The 19,808-nt window shown below is 37.6% G+C and overlaps 1 protein-coding gene across 1 annotated transcript; it reads right to left on the minus strand.

Moving 5' to 3' along the window:
• Nucleotides 1–1,690: 1,690 nt before the first annotated feature.
• On the minus strand, nucleotides 1,691–16,149 carry LOC105058624 (transcription initiation factor TFIID subunit 4b-like). Its single transcript, XM_029268598.2, is given in 15 exon segments — nucleotides 1,691–2,193; nucleotides 2,413–2,671; nucleotides 2,752–2,817; nucleotides 4,123–4,266; nucleotides 4,346–4,402; nucleotides 4,478–4,533; nucleotides 4,632–4,724; nucleotides 4,727–4,766; nucleotides 4,856–4,943; nucleotides 5,045–5,175; nucleotides 12,050–13,066; nucleotides 13,256–13,348; nucleotides 13,776–14,329; nucleotides 15,692–15,809; nucleotides 15,944–16,149. Coding segments are annotated over 15 exon segments (2,925 nt in total). The 5' UTR covers nucleotides 15,983–16,149; the 3' UTR covers nucleotides 1,691–2,023.
• Between the last annotated feature and the right edge of the window lie 3,659 nt (nucleotides 16,150–19,808).

Here is a 19,808-nt window from a genome sequence, read left to right on the forward strand (position 1 = left end):
CCTTGTCCTAGGCCAAAGCATTCTGGACGATAAAAATGACTCACCCCTAATATTATCTAATAAAATCATTATTTCTCATGCACTAAATTTTTTTGAGCAAAAATTGATGAAAGATTTAGATTTGTTAAAAAATATTTTTTTATTTAAAGAAATGAAAGGAAATCTAAATAGCTACTTTTATCAGTATTATATATCAACTATTGTTATGTTAAAATGACCATTATTTTAATTTATAGCAACTAATTGTGGTTTAGCTAATAAAAATGTAAAAATGTTGAATTTTTAGGATACAAAATTCAAACTTTTATCCATGGAATAACATAACTTAAACAAACATGAAATAAGTTATTTTAATAAAACTACTATGTAATCAAATGGAGCCTAAGGTTGTTCTTAACATGTTTGCATTTTTTAGAGAAGTGTTAGAATGTAATAAAAAAATATTACCCCAAAAAATCTATCTGGTAAGATTGCAACGAAACAAAATCTACGACTATTTTTAATATAAACAAAGATAGCTAAAATGTTTTCCATCTCTAGCATAGTAATAGCATATAGCACAAATATGATATCTAATGAAGGTGCAGCTAATATATAAAAAAGGAGAGAGAGAGAGATAGAGCGAAAGATTAATAATTCTTTATACATATTAGCTACATGGATTAAAATACATTTAATGATTTATTTTTTTTTTTTTCAGCATAGAAATTATTTAGAAGTTTCTAGGTCTAATTATAGGACAAAGAAGATACTCTAAACAAATGATATCTAAAGTATATATTGGATATTGGGGATCACATATTTAATAAATATGCATCATTCATCTCCAAGTTGGAATGAGGAACAGAATTATTCATGAGCTCTTACTGTGTATTGTTTTGTAAAAAAAATCAATTATTATTTTTATCACTAAATCAATAATTAGATAATTATTTTTTTCAAAAATCATCTTAGCTCAATTAAAAGTATTAAATATGTCTTGTAATTTGCCGAACCATTCCGTACCATTCAATAAAGAATCTACCATATGGTCTTAGAGAAATCGATATAAAACCCTATTTCAAATGGATACAAGCTTCATACCATCCACACCAAAATATATCATCTTATATTGAAATACGTACAATCTATACCTACATGTATCAAGATAAAAATTAAAAAAAATAATTTAAAAATTATTTCAATATATGATGTATATCATATCGCACTAATCGACAAGATGTCGATATTATATCCGATATTGAGATAGTGGACTTTGATACAGATATATCTGCAATTGTGATCTCCTTGCAATTTACAACAGAGCATCATCCATTTTTTTCTCTCCCTTCCGTAATCATGACAGCCGGAAAAACCCTACAACCTGGACTGATCATGATGGCCCAAAGAGTGCCATCCACACCACAACCAGGTTCCATCCTTTTCCCGGAGAGTGGGGTGTTGTCCTCCTCCTCATCATTAGCGTCACTGTACTCGTCATCATTGACATTACCCATTATCACTGCTGTCATCATCAGCTTGTTTTGGACCTCTTAATACTCAATTTAATAGAGTCCAAAATTCAGAGTTCCATTTGACAGAGGCTCACCTAGAAAATGTTACCGGTTCGCTCGTAATGCCACGAGAAAATGTGACACATGCAGCAGGGCCTTTCCTTGGAAAGAACCAAAACAATTTGAGAGCATTACACTGAATTTAGAACCTGATACTTCCATTCTTACTTTCCATACACCAGGAATATGTGGACGTTACACCGCTTCATGGGTGTCCAATGACCACGGACAACCATACAAGTAAATTAAAGCAAAAAGAAAAAGAAAAAGAGAAGAAAAGAAGTTAGCACTGATGGTCTATCTGGCTGAATCTCCACAAGCTCAATACTCATCTTTTTCACCTTCGTATCTATTCAGCCGCAAGTTCGGATCCGTCCAATGACTCTAATATTGTAGACAACCATTAAGTGAGATAATTACCTGGTCCCACATTTGGGAGCCTTATTGTGGGAGAAAATACTTTTGCTTGACTATTCTGCTGCAGAATCACTAGGCATCCTTTCATACAATCGATAAATCAAAGCTGACCTCGACATTTGTGGCTCCCTTTCCAGGACCACAATCACATCCTTGGCAGAGATGTGGCATTCAACTTTTGGTGGCATTGTTGCTAGGCCCCTCCCGGATTTTCTCATGCCTCCTGAGAACATTTAAAGAGAACATTTGAATTAGAATACCACATTATCTCAGCATGAAGAGTTGATTCTCAAGCTTATAAGTTCTTGAAATGAGTTGATACAGAGGTGACCTGCTTAGCAGCTCACCATCCACTCCTAAACAAATGATGAGAACCACATGCTGGTTAATTATAAAGCTAAAGGAAACCCTGAGCCAAGAAGAAAGACTACGTCACACTTGCCTGATAAAAACGCAGCAGGCAGGCCTCTTCTTTCAAATTCTTGTTGTTCGCTTGAACTTATTCCAGAGTTCAGAAAGGAGTTGTTGCCTGTAGTCTTATATTGATGGTACCAAGAAACCCCCTCCAGTCTCCCTTCACGCTTCTGCCGAGCCTGCTCAGCCATAAGTTGCCACTTTGAGAGCATATCATCCCCTCCAACTGCAGCTCGAGCAGCAACATTAGCAGCTGTGGCCCTCATTTTATCATCCTCCTTATTGATCTGCATGCAACAGAGTTTTATTGGGGGGAGAGAGAGCGAGAGAGAAGCACCAAACTAGGTCAATGGATCTCCACCATTACCTTGTGAGTCTTGCAACGACCCTCATCTTTGTGCTTGTCTCCATCAACTCCTGTGTTCCCCTCCCCCTGTGTTCATCAATATTGAAAATTATATCCATTAAGGTTCTATAAATACATAAGCAGCAGTTGGAGATCCTTCACAAAATCATAAAACAAAAAGTTATGATGATTTATTTCCAAGAGGAAACATGTCAACATTGCATGCTCATCTAAAAGCAGCCAAAACTTTCTTCTTTCCAAGTGCAACTTGTGAATTATTTTCAGTTACTAATGATGTTCACATTTATTACAAAAACAAACATGCACTTTCATTCTGCCATATAATCTTGTTTATCTTATGGAAGAACTTGAGTGAAAAAAACCTATAAGACTGTAAAACAATGCCTTAAATACCTTTGGGGAAATCTAATAATGATTATTGCTAATAAGATATATGGTGAAGATGAACATCGATGAACTCAGGTGCATGCATGTGTACATGCAAGTGCATGCATACACAAATATGTACATCTGAATGGTATATACTACTGTACATATTAGAAAAGTAATGTCCAGTTGCTTAAACTAACTCTTTGATATTTATCTCTAAATAATCTTCTCTCTTTCCAAAATTCTATCCCTCTAGATCCATTTGAATTATTGATAGATCTCTTTTCTTACTAAATATGCATTTATACACACAATGACCCATGTAGACCAGCCATGGTCCAGTCATCACCGGTGAGGTGTACGAACATAATCAATCTATGCATCTCCAATCCTCTTGTCAAAATATTTGACGTAATGAAGCAGTTATAGCTCTTTTAATATAAAATGTGTATTCTGTTCCTATATAAAACACATAACAGCGAGGTCCTGGGATGGTATGAAAATTGACTAGTAAAAAAAAAAAAATCTGAACACTCCCAGAAGTTGGCAAAGAGGCATGATCATTGAAGTGGAACCCACTATTTGTTATATAGATATCATTATCAACATGCAAATTCATCCAAGGAAAAACACTCACCCGATTTGGATTAAGAGAACAAGAGAAAGGAAAAGAGAAAATGAGGAGCGAAATCGACTCTCTCATTTGGTTAGAAAAATAAGGGAAGAAGTGGAAAGAAAGAAGAGAAATAGAGAGCTCACTTCTCTCAAAACCCACAATTTTTTCTCTCCAAAAATTGAGGGATTTGGAGAGAAATGAAACTAGATGCTCAAAATAATTTTTTTTATTCCTATTTTTCCTGAAAAAGGACAACCCAAATAATTTTTCTCTCTTGTGCATCCAAACAAGAGAAGAGAGGCTTTATTTTTGTGCCTCTTCCTTTCTTCTCTCTTACCTTTTCTCTTCTTTTCTCCTCTCCAAATTGTAACCAAACGAGTACTCACTTCGTTATGTTTTCGGAGCTTATCAGCTTCTTCAGCCTGCTTTTTCTCCCACTCCTCCTTGGCTTTTCGGTTCATCATTGAAATTTGGTGACGAACATCTGAGGTGACCACAAGTTGGTGCCTCATCTTTTCAATATCAATCCTCTACAAACATATATGAAAAAGTTAGTAAAGGGAATATTGAAAGCAACTCAAACCAACGAGCAAAGCAGTAAAACTTTACTTGTTTCGATAGTCTTATCAAATTGCTTACTAATCCCCGCAAACGTTCCTCCAGACACTGAAAAATGAAAATGAGCATGATCATGTAATCAAACTGCAACAAAAGAAAAAAAAAATGGCTACAAAGTCTCACCAATGACAGGCAGTGCTCCACATCGTTGCTCATACTCTGTATACTACTTTCAGACACTGCCACAGACACCAGAAATCAATCATTCTTTTAACATCCAGAACAATTTATTCAGTGGACAATAATGGTAACTGGCTCAGAGGTTAAGAGTAAATACTGATTTTTGCTAGTTTCTTCTGAAGAGGGCCCTTCTGCAGAATTAACCTTTCTTCTTCTTCTTGTACCATTCTACGAGCTGCCTCCGAAGCCGATTCTCCTCCTTGGGAGTTGACAAAAGTTGCTCTTCTTCTTCCTGTCATCCAATTAGATATCATTTTGGTCATGAATTCATGAATTAGATCATTTTATGTCAAACAACGAAGACCAAAGAAATCATCATACCCTCAAATCAACTCCACTGACAGCTGTAACATCATTGAGATGTTCAATGCTTTGGTCAAGAAAAGTTCCAGAAGTCTTCTGCTTTTTGCTGTGTGACATCACTCAGAAATGATTCGCACAAATAGATAGGAGAAAGATAGTAAGATTTAAATGACTTAGATCAGTTAAGTACTGAAAAATGAGAATCACCTTGACTGGGGAGGGGAAGTCTCTAGCACTTCAAATGGTTTTTTCTGTCCAACAGTAATCCTCTTTGGAGGAGTTTTCATAGCAGTTCCTGCAAGAACCGATGGGGTAGCAGATGAAATCTGAGAGTGCATCTGGTTTTACATGTAACAGAAGGCACATGTTAGTTTAACAATATTTCTAGTGATGAAGGTTGGACCACATAGGTACTTCATTGCTCATGTGGCAGAAGTTTTGTATTGATGATCGGTTAAAGCATGTAAAATGCTACATTAAGTAATAGTGAGCAGCCTGAAATGAAAAATATTCACACAAAGGTTTAATGTCTTATGCAGACATTAAGTAGATCAAATTGGAAACTATTATGGCATGACAGAGACATATCGCAGAATAAGGAAAATGCAACTAAAACTAACAGCTTAAAGAATATATATTGTATTGCTTAATGAATAATATAGCTTATGGTCATGAACTCAGAGTGCATGTAGTTCCATAGTGAGGTACTGACACAAAGTCCAAAATAACATACTATCATCATTCTTCCTCCATAGGTAAAGCTTTATCTGAAAATTTTCTTTGACTATGAAAGAAACCAGTTTGGCATTATCTTGGGATCCAAAAGCAACGTCACATGCTAGAGCAAAATCATCTAAGTTGCTATAAAATGGAAAATCACAGGGTTAGCAGCCTCGTGGATCATACAGACTGCTCTTGTTTGAGCTTTCTGTTCCTAAAGTTGCTTTGCCAATGTTTGGCAACTTGCTAATAGTCCCTTTTGTCACCAAGTGATATTTGTCATTGTCTGATTGATTCCTCATACCCAATGCTTTGGACCAAGGTTCATACATACTCCCATCATGGTTGAGCTGAAATGATAGTAGATATGTATGTACCATTTAAAAAAGAATTTCATTAGCCAAGTAAATAAATAGGGAAGGCATTTGTTATAATTTTGATAGTGACAAGAGAACTAAAGTATAGTCTAATACAAAAAATGAGGAAGAGCTTCTTGGTGTGAATTAGAACTCCTATTGCTGGATTCAACTTGGCTAAGAGAACCTGAAGGAGGAAGTGACTGAATTTGGAACACCTCGAAATGATTACCAACATTCAATGCAGGTCTGTATCACTGATCGCAGATCTTAGAATTGGAACCATGAAGGCTTATTTTCTATTAAGACTTCCTGTAAGTTCAGGTGGTCAATGCAAGAATCTGCCATTTGTGGAGCCAGTCCTCAGAATACTTAACCATGCAAAATGCAATTGTTTCTTTAGTTGTAAAATGGATAGAAGCTTTGGACCTCTATGTATTGATTGTCGTTTCTCCTCAAAATGAAAAAGACAATGGGCTTCACTTCTGTCTATAGTAATCACCATTCTTGATTGCTTTTCAATACTACTGCACTTCGCAGTAATCTAGAGATCAGCTCAGCTTAGCAGATCCGTTATCAAATGCTTGTGCTAGACCATATGGCTAGAGTTCCTGGCTTTCTCATATTGCTGGCATCATGGATGCTTGGTTAAAGTTGCTTCATGCTTCAAATATGGTTTATTTCTGTTTTCCTTGACTTACCAATAGAAGACTTCTAAGTTGTTTAGCAGACCTCTAGACCTCGATATTATCTCCACCAAAGTTTTAAATCCCGTGGGATGAAGGTGTCTTGGTTTCTCCATCGAACCAGATGCCCCATTGTTTCGTCCCGTCCTGATAGCAGTCCTTATAGATATCCTCGGTCTCTCTCTCCTTTTTCTTTCCTTCTTTTTTTTCTTTCTTTCTTTTCTTCTACCTTCCTTTCTTTCATTTCTTTTCTTTTCCCCTCATTTCTTACTTTTTTTCTTTTATTCTTCTTTCCCTTTCTTTTCTTTCTTCTTTCCTTCATTTCTTTTTCTCCCTTCCTTTCTTTATTTGCTCTTTCTGCTTCTCTCCTCACGTGGGTGGATTTCAGAGTCTTGACTCATCTCAATCCTATTTTCTCATAGGAATGAGACAGGACAATCAAGATGCCCCCATCTCACTAGGATGTAAAATCTTGATCTCCACCATAAATCTTGTTATAAAGTATATGATATGAAGGGGAGGCCACATATTCCCTCCACAAATCATTAGATTTATTTAATAATGATAGGCAGGTGCTGTAGTCCACCTTTCCTTGACAGAAAGAGCAAAGGATGTTGTAAGAAAATTCAATTATGCAATGCTGTGATAACAGGTACTTTTTCCATTGATATAATATTGGACCGAAATACCTGATTCGGTCAATATAGTACCATATATACTACAAACTGGGACAGTTCATGGTCATGATATCGAATGGGCCCTAAACTGATGTGAACTAGCCGTTACTAGGCTGAACCACTTGGAATTGAATGGACTGGTGGTTTAGTATGGTAAATGCCTGGTTCGGGCCTAATTAACCCCTCCTTAGTAATCGAGGAAGAAAAGGTCACCACACCCTTTTCTCCCTCTATTTCATTGATGAGCATTGTAAGAGAGAAGAAAAAAGAGGAGATAAGAAAGAGAGGAAGAGAGTGGAAGGCCGAGTAGGAAAGGTAGATCCTTAGTTCACCAAGGTATTTTCCTAGATTCCCTCTTCCATTTTCTTTTTTTAATCTAATAAATAGGCAAAAAAATTGAAAAAAACTAAATTACACTAACATTTTCTACTTTGGCATGATTTTGTGCTATATCATAGATCTTGGTCAGATCTACACAATGCTATTATTTTTTTTGATTTGCCATTTGTTTTTATTAAAAATATTTTTAGATAAAAATTAACAAACAAAATAAATAGATGTTAGATTCAAAAATTAGTGTGATGTTTGGAATGTAGCATGCTATCTGCTGTCTTTTTCTAGCAATAATTTGATTAATTTTTGATATTTTAATTGCTTCTCAGATAAAAGCCCAACTTTAAATTCCTAGATCAATTCAGCAATTAGTGCATAATATGGGCTGAAAAATATATGTCATACCTCAATCAGAAGCAAGAATAATGTAATCAAAATTTATTTTTCAAAATTTTATTTAAACTGAGTATCATTTTTAATCAAAAGAATTATTAATTCAAAATTCATTAAATTTCAATTGCATGTAAAGATATTTCAAACATATTTTTTGGAGCATGTATCAAAATTTTTTTCGATGGTTACGCAACTGTAATACCCAAAATTTTAAAACTAACCAACAAACAAAAAAAAAAGATAGGAATTGGGCTAGCACGTGCGTTGACGTGCTGGAATTAGCATAGAAGATGCGAAAAATGCGGAAGAACTCCCGAAGGAGTTCTACTCCGATCCAAATCCTAAACCCACTAGAAAATTGAGACCAAATCAAACCCTAAACCCTTCCTATTCGAGGTCTATTTAAAGGCCTCAATCTCTTAGGTTTTTCCTCACCAAAACCCCCATCAAATTTCTTTGATTTCTTCCCATTTACGGCAGTTCATCCTTGCTTTGGCCGTCAAGAATTCAATTAATCTCAATCAAGGATCAGGTAAATCCCTTCCACATCTTCTTCTTAATCTTCTATAAGCCCTAAGCATGAATTTTGCCAAAAATTTTCTGCCGAAAATCCTTTGAAAATTGCTAGTTTTCAAATTTTCTTGTTTTCATGTTCATCCTTGATTATTCCATCGCCTTCGCTGCCACCGATCACTGGACCCTGGTCATGATCACTGTCGGGGCCTACTCTTCCAACCATGGGTGCTGTCGGTTGGGGTGGGGGAGAAGCTCCCTTGATTCGGAACAAGAAAAGGGAGTTCCCTATTTTGTGGAAGAGAAAGGAGGATGCAAGTCCTCTGTTCCGTGAAGGAAGAAGGAAAAAGAAAGAAAAGAAAAAGAAAAAAAATCTTTCTTCTGTCTACCTTCTCTCTCTTTCCTCTCTAGTCCTTTCTCTCTACCTTCTTTCTCTATATTTTCTCTCTCTATAAACTTTCTCTCTATAAATTTATTTCCATTTCTTCGGTGTTTTCCCTCTCTACCATGTTTGATGTCTCTTTCTTTTCTTGAAATTAATAAAACTAGAGGTCCGTCTTCCATGATTAATTTGATCTTACTTTAGAAATTTGATTCGAAAAATTTCACCCAATTTTCGATCCGATCTTAAGTGGGATTTTGATTTAAGATTTTATTTTGATTTAATTATGAATTAAAATTAATATAAAAATATAATTTTGAATAATAGATTCTAAATAATCTCCTCAAGATTAATCGATATCTTTGTTCAGTATTCTGTGAAAGGTAAGTAATGAACCATCTTCTCGAGATATTTTATAATTATTTTGAGAGTAAGTATTAGTCTTTGAATTATGCATGATAAAACTGTGTTTTGAATCAAAAAGTGATTTGAAATTCTGAGATTTTTGAAATACTATGATTTATGAATTTATTATGAAATATATATGGAATTATGACATATATGTTATGTTACAAAAATGCTTTGATACGGATCGGATTTTGTGCTCTCAGCTTAACTATATTCTGGACCCTGCCAATGGGATTGTGCATTGGACTCTGGACTCTGCAAATGAAGATTATACATTGGTACTGTACACTCTACCAATGGGGATTGTGCATTGGTACTCTAAATGGCTCACTGTTTCCATTCTGGGTCCTACCGCAGGGATAAGTGTGGTCGTAGTTCTGACTATTGAGTTATATATATATTTTTAAATCGAATCGGATTTATGATTATACATGCATATGATTAATGAAAATATTTGATTTATTTAAGTAACATAAAATATATTCTTATGTTTATTCATGGCATTGTTTTTGAACATTATATCTTATAATAATATTTGAAATGTCTAGTTGAGATACTCATTACTTACTAGGCTATCAAGCCCATCATCTTTTTTTTTTTAATTTTTAAATTCAGATAATTGATTACGAATGTGGGTATTATTGGAAGAGAGTTTTAGAGGCGAGATTGGCATGATTAACTGCATTGAACTTAGATATATTTTTGTGGTTTTTAATAAAATCTTATTTGATTAAGACATTTAAATTTGGATATTATTTGGGTCGATTAATAAATCTAAATTTTGAATTTTAGTGTTTTAATTAATACCATATGTTGTTTGATATCTATTTTGAAATGTCTTGCATGCTTATTGGGAAAGTTCTTCATAAGTATGTAGCAATTGCCATGACCCTCGGCTTATGCTCTCGGATTAGGGGCATGATACAACTTATACAAATTTTTTGTAAACTTCAAGTCTTCATGTTTGACTAGATATCATCCTTCTTAGTCTTTGAGACTATGGATCAGGCCTTCACAGTTCTTTCGCCAATACCCTCCACCATACCCAATAATGCAGCAATATCGGCAAAGCTATCAAGTACAAATAGCCTACTAGGATCTCCTGTTGGCATAATACTCAGACTGGAGGCAAGTCCCAAAACATGATGCATATGTGTATGAGGAACATTGACAGTCAACTTGGAATTCAATATATGCATGCATATTTCATTTACAAGTTTTAACATAAGTATTTTACATTTTAATATTATGCCTAGTTAAGTTAATGCATACATAGTCATACTATTCTTCCAGCATGTAACATAAAAATTTAAAGTATATTACATTTAAACATTAAACATAAACTCATAGAATCCTATTTTTCACTTGAAACTAAACAAAGAAAGCTTAAAAATGTTAAAAACACAATAAATTAAAAAATTAACTTTTTGTGTACGTGTACGGGTCAGTACGTTACAATTGTAGTGTTGCATTGTACCAATCTCCCACCATATGCAGTCTGTACGGAAACTATGAAACCTTGATTTTTGCACAATTCATATATTTGATGATTTACATAATGGGATGCGTACATGTAAGATCACATCAGATCAAGAATTTGAATGCAGGATGTTTGAACAGCACTTGAGTGGAGAAATGAAATGATACATGAGAAAGGAATCTGTATCTAAAAAAAAAGAATGAATGCATGATTTCTTTCCAAAATCTATGGTTCTAAATGTCTCTCTCCCTGTACCAGTGGAAAAGCACAAAATGGGCTGTGCTCCCATTTTCCTCTTCCAAACATGGTCACAATATTAATGCTAGGGATCAGTGTTTTCAGGCCACTATGCACTTGTGGAAACCATCTAGAATCCAAATATATTATTCTTGAACTGCCAAAACGTAATGGTACACAAATTGTCAACAAATTACACTGAGTTGACCAGCTGATGAAATTTTTTCAAAAAGTTATATTTTTTATGAAATAATGAAAATAAAAAAATGTATGATGCTTCATAAAAACAAAAACATTAGATAATAATTATGGCACCTGTAATCATTTGCATAGGAGATTCTATTAGTTGGAATTCTGCGTATGCATATCATGTTGTATCTTGTTATGTCCAAGATTCGTTGTCTTGGTACTGGACCTCTATTAGTATAATCCTATTATAGGTTTGGTACTGGTACAATAAGGTTTGGTCAGTATGCACTCGTACAGACTGGTATTGGCCAACCTTGGTTGTGTCCAAATGTCCTAAAAGATTCAACACCCCAATATTCTAGCAAAACAAAGCATCAAGGTTAACATAGTCAAAAACTAGGATTTTTTCTTCTATATTTTCATTTAGTTTTCATTTTGCCCTGTAGCTCTAAAAGTAGGCAGCAGCAACACTAGAAGTTACATGTTCGACTCGTAAAGGAAGGGACCTGCATATCATTTAACTACGATGGAGGAGGTATATGTCATGCATGTGAAGACATGAATTAAAGTGGTCTTGACTTTCATAACTTCACTAACAAACAATAGAATTACAACTTAAATAACCTTTCTTATAGATATGCAAGAAATGTTGGTTCCCAAATGCTCATTAGCACTCTATCATGTTTTAAATAGTACGATTAACACTACTTTCAAACCAATAAATTCTCAACTAAAAATATTTTTATCACATTCTGCATAAGTCCAAAGCCCCCCACAATAGCAGCAATTGAAATTCCATCCAGTTAATAGCCAAAATGATATAAGCAGATAACCTAACCTGCATCATGGGAACTGATTGACTTGCCACAGAACCTGAAATCTGATTCCATGTTGTTGTACTTGTAGATGCAGATAAAACCACTCTAGATGGCCTTTTCTCAAGTGTTTCATCCTTCATATGTCCAGATGTTGGACTCCCTTGGTCAGTGTACTCTGATTCAAAAGAAGAACCTTTTGAAGCAACAACTTGAGGCTGGCTTTGAGGTTCAGCAGACTGATCAACTACTTCTTGCTTCACAAATGGCACTGATGGAGGGACACTGTTTTTTGGATCTTTATTTAGTATGTTAGCCGTAGGTAGCTGCCATGCATTTGGATTTTGCTTATGTGCTGATTGGTTTGACGGGTAAGATACAGAGTCCCCATGCATTCTCTTGGTTTCATTTGACATACTTTGCATCTCATATTTGGTCATATTCACTGCACTCATGGGCTGAATGGACCCTGATTGTGTTGAAACAATGCCCTGAGAAGCCATAACTTGCCTCATTTGTGAATTCTGAGGTTGTGGCCTCAAAGAATTTGCTGCAGCACCAATAGAAGGCCTAGGATATGTATGAGCATCTAAATTACCAGTTGAGTTTCCATACATAGAGAAAGATGTTTGTGGAACTTGTATCTGTTGCTGTGACTTGCTAACTGCTTGTGATGAAAATGTTGAGATTTCCTTCACTGGATTTACCACATTCATGCTGGTTGAAGGAGAGGGGGAAGAACACATCCCCTTGCAACCTGACATATTTTCATTTTTTTCAGACTTCCTAATGGTGTTCTCTGGAGTTGAGAAGCTTGTATCAGTCTTCATTTGAACAGTTGAAGCTGAAGCAGTATGCTGGAGAGGTGATGATTTGTCTTCTTTCTGATTCTGCGATGAGGGCATGGGATGGACTAATCGAAATGTTTGAGGTCTGATAAGCTGATTAGCACCAGAATATGAAAGTTGTTGAGAAGAAGCTTGAATCTGTAGGTTATATTGGTTCTGATTTGCCTGCCAAGCTGCCTGAGCTTGTTGCTGCTGCCAGTTTCAACAAAAGCTAGTTATGTTATGGTTCAAGTAAATTGCTGTAAACCATACCTAATTAGGCTTGACCCATCTGTTCAATATTGACTTCGTGTGTCACCATTTGGTCTAATCTAATCATCCTCCAACATTACCAAGTTGATTGATTCTGTAATCTTGTACAAAAGTTTTTCATCTACTTGCCTGCATTATTTGATGAGCTGCCTGTCTAAGCATCTGGTCCCCAACAATATTCCTGCTGACCCTTATGAAGTCTTCCTTGGAAATCTCATTGTTCTAAGGATACAAAACAATGTAGTACATGGTAAGGATGTTCTAAAAGAGAAGAGTAATTCAAACAACAAATTTATGTGCTGTTGCCCCAACTAATAGTTTCTAATCCATCAAAAAATTGATCTAGAATTCTATCAACATTTAAATGGAAAGACATGGTAAAACAAATTCTCAATTTTTTTCCACATATTATACAGACAAGTAGTGAATCATATCTTTAAACTATATATTGTATAAATGATTCTCAGTTATAACAATGTTTTCTTTCTATTATTTAAAGTCCAACATTGATCCAAATTTCATCAAATCTTTTGGCAAATCTCTGTCTTCCCTTGCCAAATCTATCCTTAACCAAGATTTTGTTTCGATAAAGTTCCAGCTAAGATCTACTGTATATGTTTAAATACAACTGTGCGTTGGAAAAACCCACCCTCAGTTTATCATATACAGCCTGAAGCTGCATGAATCTATCTTTATCAAGGTGAGGATGTAGCTTTGGAAGCAACGTATAGAAAGGTATGCTATCTGCAACCTTAATCCGCTTAATTGAGTTGTTCGTTTGGCTAGCAGTTGGGTTTTCCTGACTATTTAACTGCTGCATCATATGTTGTTGGCTCTCTGAATGCTGAGCTCTGTCCTGAACTATGCAATATGAGGGATTCTTCTCAGAAATGTTGACTTGATTTTTGTCAAAAAACTGAAAGGGATTCTTTTTGGTCTGTTGTTGCTGCTGATCATGGTGCAAATTCTCCTGATCCAAAACTAGCTGATTATGTGCCAATTGTCTATTTTGTTGGTGTTGGTCTTCTGCACCAAAATCTTTCTGCATTGAACTTGCATGTGGTAAATGCTGCTCAATGGACTGAAACTGCTGATATTCTTCTTCTGGTTGAATATTGTGGACAAGATTTTTCTCTTGACTGGAAGTCTGCCACTGTCCAAATAACTGGCTTGATTTAGAACTACTCCCTTGCAATGATACTCCTGTTGAATTCACATAAGAAGGTCAGAACAGACAACAACATTGTATCCTAGAAAAAAAATAAAAAGAAGTTCTAGGTTTTTCATTTGTCTGAAGCGAGACCCTTAAGAGATAAAACAAGATTGTTTCCCACAAAGTGCAAGCATGCTTCTGAATTATATAACATCTAAATACATATAGGCAGAAGGAGCCAGAAATGAAAAGATATCTGAAAGGCAATAAGAATACTAATATGAAAAGAAGTGAGGAAAGGAAAAAAGAGATGGGGTTGGGGTGGCGGGTGGGGATCTTTTAACAGTTTGCCAAGTAATTTATCGTTGTTTGCCAGACAAGTCATGTTCTCTTTGTTAGATAAGTAATCTAATATGAAAAATATGTTAAATTGTATAAATAGCCTAATGTGAGATGCAACTAAAGTTTGGGAGAAGGAGCAGCATCTTATAGAAAATTTAGAAAAGTTTAAACAGATTTGTGACGGTTTCAGACATAACAAATAACAACTGCATTTTTTTGATCGTTAAAAAGAATTCTGTATTCAAATATGAAAGAAATAACCAAGTAAAGAGTAGGCCAACTTATGGCCATTGAAAAATTGCAATGACAATAAATCCTAATGATGACATGCACGTTGGAAAGCATACTTCTCAGCCCAAAAAATACTTCAAGCTCTTAATATAAGATATTGACCTTTAACTAAACTACCATCTCCCATCCATTTGCTTCTAATTCCAGGAGATTGACATTGTATTAAAGCGATAGTTGATTGATGCATCATTAAATATCCACATGTTGGAAAATTGCATGACAAATAGGATAATTATCTAGTCAGTAACCACATGCATGAAGAGATTTCGAGCTACAAATGAATACTGCAGCACTCAAGCACCCAATGAACCCTGTAATGTTTCATGACATGATATAATGGATCAAAACGTTCTCAACCAAATTGATGATCTCTGTTTACTAATGTAGAAGTAGTCGGTTCTTCCTTCTCTTTCTTTTCCGTAAGTTTTAAAGTTTTAACATAACCTACCAGTTATCAGTTAATGTAGTCATCAACTCTTCATATCTAATATATCAAATGCGTCATGGTGTATTAAAATGACAAATTTTACGATTTCTCGGATGCTAAATTTTAAAACAGTTTGAAAGACGTAGACCCTTAATATTCAATCCGATATAAAAGTTAAGATCCCCATTCTGACATCCGAGGCTGGATGACAAAGAATCTGAAGCGGATAAGTAAGCTAATACGACATTTGATTATTACTCAATCCTACACAAATCTATGGCGATACGTGCAATAAAGACATAAGATTACCACATTTTCTAAAGATATAGAATCAGGCATTCAATTGGAGTACCGCAAATACCGGCATTGGAATCAGAGGGCTCGGAGGTGGAGGGAGCACCGCCACTGATATCCCGGTTAAGAGCAGCGGTGAACGCCTCGACATCTGCCCCCGAATGCATGCTCTCGTCCTGCCAATCCCCCAGATCATATCAAGAACAAGTCTATCAGACAACATCAAGAAAACCACAAACAAACTAGACCAAGATTCAATTCCGATTTCAAGGTAATAAGAGAGAGATAGAGAGAGAGAGAGGGGGGGGACCTCATCTTCTTCCAAGAGTTTCATGATGGAAGGATCCATGGCGGGGAGTTGGATTGGTTGAAGAGAAGTCCGTTACAGATGGGCACGACAACCCTAAAGACGAGCAAGAGCTCCGAGCTCGCATACTTTTGAAAGGCACCCAGGGAGCGCTATATATAGGCGAGTCGTCCGGAGGAAGTTGGGATTAGCTCCCGATTTTGGCGGCAAGGCTATCAACTAATTCTACTCATAAACTTTATATACGACAGTCAGATCTGCCGTCCATGCTTTCCACGGGAGTTATCTTGTCCACTCATACTTATGAGATTACGGACGGCTGATTTTGCCCTGCATATAGAAATATGCGGGCGTTCGGATGCAGCGTTCTCGGATCGTACCCTTGCCGCTCTCTCCTCGATCTTCCTCACCTTCTCTGCCCCATGCCCAAATTCTCCACCTTTTCTGCCTCTCTCGTCCCATATTGCTGCCTGTGAAATCTAATGCCCTTTTCTTCTGATCCACCACCTCCTCCTACGAGGGTGGTGATCACGGCAAGATCCTAATAGGAACCAATCCGATCAAATCTACCTCCATCTCGACTCCTGAAGGAAATACGAAGGGATCTCCTCCTCTTCTTTGCTTCAAGAAACAAGGCGTTGGATTGGAGAGAGAGACGGTTGCTTGGGCTTCCCCGGAGGCCCCAGCACCTCTGTCTCGTTGGTGATCAACTCTCAAGATACGTATACCAAATGTATTTGTTGATGCAAGTCTTATGATTTATTGATACACACTTCAAATTGAGGTAATACATATATATTTTAAATCCATGTTTTTCTAATTCATAGTAGATCTTCATATATACATATATTGGCATACTGCTATGTACCTGATCATTCATAGATGCACACCTATTTGTTGATACATTCTTACGCTTTATCAATACACACCTCAAATCAAGGTAATGCAGAGCATGTAATTTTTTTGTTAATACATAGTATATATCAAGCAATACGCACCTCTTACCCATGCAAGCTTGAGGTCCTCAACGATGAGCATAATTATTGCTCATGGTATCATCATCAACAAGATGAGAATGGTGATATTAGGAGGCAAAGGCAGTCTGCGGTGAGACAAAACCTCGTGTTCGAGTAGATTTGAAGTCTTGATGTTTGTTTCAAAAAGAAGGGTGGCGGAGAAGGGATGCCAACAAAGGATTGAAATAACCAGTTATGATCAGTAGGCAGAGTTCTTAACGTTGTCGGAGGTGTTTGGTATGTCAGAAAAAAGTGAAAACGAGAGAGAGAGAGAGAGAGAGAGAGAGGGAAGGGGGAGAAACCGGACCCTTAAGAGAGGAGAGAAGAGAGAGAGATGGCAGATTCTCTGTATCTATTATCTAAGAGCAGAAATGGGGCCACTTAACAATGTATTGGGTTGGGCTTGTGCCTAAAATTGTAACCTAGAGGCTAGCCTTGTTAGCCTGATAGGAAATGCTGAAATCAATTTGGGCCAAATAAATCTTGTTTCCTTGTCTAATCTTTTGTAAGAAAATCTAAACGAGCAAACAATTCACACAAAGGCTCATACCAGTGATTTGGGTTGCCCAACATTTCTATTTATAGTTGAGTGCACTAACCAAAGATATGGTCTTCCATCTCAAGTGCTAGTATTTGGCCAGTAATATTGTCAAGATTTTGATTTTGTTACTTCAAGAATGGCAAAGTTTGATTACTATGTTGTTTTGCATGATAAGACTTTTAAAAATGAAGTCGAACGCATACTAGCTAGCAAGCTATGGTTTACTGCTGAAGGCTGGTAATAGCAAAATAAACTCCTATCACCACGGCAATTATTTAGGCACTAACCATGTTTTGGTTTATGAAAGCTCACACACCACACACACACACACACACGGACTTCTAACCATGCATCAAATGGTCAAAATGTTGGATAGTCTAAAAAATATGAACATTAATACATTGCTTGCATGCATGCATATATATAAAAGTTTGGTGCATGATTTATGTTGCAGCCAATTCCTTCATCGCCTGATCGCCGGGGACGTGCACCTGCAAGGAAAGTCCTCACTGACCGTAGATGCCTCCGGCAGGACCCTCCGATGCTTAAGTCAGAGAGGAGACTAGGCAACAGTGAAAAAGCCAGGGGCTCACGAGAGAGAGAGAGTTTACCAAAACTGTTGCCTTACCCTATTTTATAGTAGAATGCGGTATGATCCCGCCATTAATGGTGTAGACAACTGGAGAGTTGTCAAATCGTCGGAGACTATCAAATCGTCGTGGGTTATCAAGTCATTGGAATTAACCCATGTCCTTGACAGGACAATGCCCCATGACGGTCGTACAGCATGTCCTTGGCAGGACAATAGCCCATAGCGGTTGTACGGCTTTTGGACGGGCTAGCTGACTATATGTCAGTATTTGGTTGTCGGGACGTCGGGTGATGACTCGAAAACACCGTCGGCTGATCTGGTGCTTTGTGAAAGTCGGACGTCGGCTGCCACCTCCGACAGTGAGTCGGTGATATGGGTTTGGCCGTTCGGTCGGTTGGAAATAGTATTAATCTGTTTGGCTGGCATACCTTTGGTCGGATATTGTCGGCAGTCATTGTCGGAGTCGTCAGTCCGTCCGATGGGTAGAGTCGGACATCGGTCGGACCGTTTCGAGGATAAGTCGGCATATAGGGGTCAGCCGGTATATCCCAACAGTTGCGCCCCCACTCCTGAGTCCGATATCGTGTTGGCCTACGTTATCACGTGGGTGACGGCCTCGAACGAAAGGAATGGTTTTCCATCACGTCATGCCCCGACTCTGACAACCATACCAACGGACGATCCGGTGTCAGATGTCTCATCGGAAATGCAAACCGCTGTCGGTTAATTATTCCAAGACGCGATTTTTCCGCCACGCGTTGGGGGGCTATTGGGCCGGAACCGTTCGTGCGGATGGAGGCGACGTGGCTCGATCTGAGGTAGGTGCATCGAATCGTCGGACCGATGAAGGACCCAGGCGCTGCCATGTGTCAACATCCGGGAAACCCTCGTTCGGCGTGCTTTTATCTCGATTGTTGAAGGGTCTTATATATATACGGCCACTCGTATCCAAAGCTTCACTTTTTACTGCCTGTTTCTGGCACTGAGGTCCTGTCGAGTTGTCTCCCAGTTTCAGATAGCAGTTTCCGTCCTTCTTCTTTGAAAGCTTTCTCGAAGCTTTTCATTCTTGTCCCCTTGCATCCTCACTTCCTTTGCATTTTTCTTTTTATTCTCTTTTCTTGGGGCTAGCGTTATGGCTAGAACCTCTCCTCGAGGAAGTCAGTCGGGGAACCCGACCGATGATTCCCGATCGACCCTGGAGGTGGAGGCTTCTTCACTTTCGGGGCCGAACGTCGAACGGCTTAGGAGCAATATGGTATCCCGGAGCAGTTGCGAATTTTCGCCCCTGGGACTGAGGGTCGGGTTAACAACCCGCCTCCAGGCCAGGTGGCCTTTTATGTTGAGGACCTTCGGGCAAGTCTTCGCTTCCCGATTTCGGAGTTCGTCCGGAATGTCTTGGATTATTACGGGCTTTGCCCGGCGCAACTGGCGCCGAACTCAGTCCGGTTAATAATCAGCTTCGCTTTGTTGTATCGGCTCTTGCCGACCTTTCCCCGCATCTCTCTCTTTCGGACGTTCTTCGTCCTCCGACCTCACCTGAAAGCCCGAGGGTGGTGGTTCTTCAATCTCCGGAAGGGCCTTCATTCATAACCGGTCTTCCATCGTCGATCCACAGGTGGAAGAATCAATTTTTCTTCGCTTCTTCTTCGCTACCCTGGGGGTTTCCTTCTCGCTGGGGCGACCCCCGAACTCAGCCGAACGAAAACAGTCGAGTGGAGG

The sequence above is a fragment of the Elaeis guineensis genome, chromosome 2 (assembly GCF_000442705.2).
Source record: "Elaeis guineensis isolate ETL-2024a chromosome 2, EG11, whole genome shotgun sequence".
In the NCBI taxonomy this organism is placed as follows: Eukaryota; Viridiplantae; Streptophyta; class Magnoliopsida; order Arecales; family Arecaceae; genus Elaeis; species Elaeis guineensis.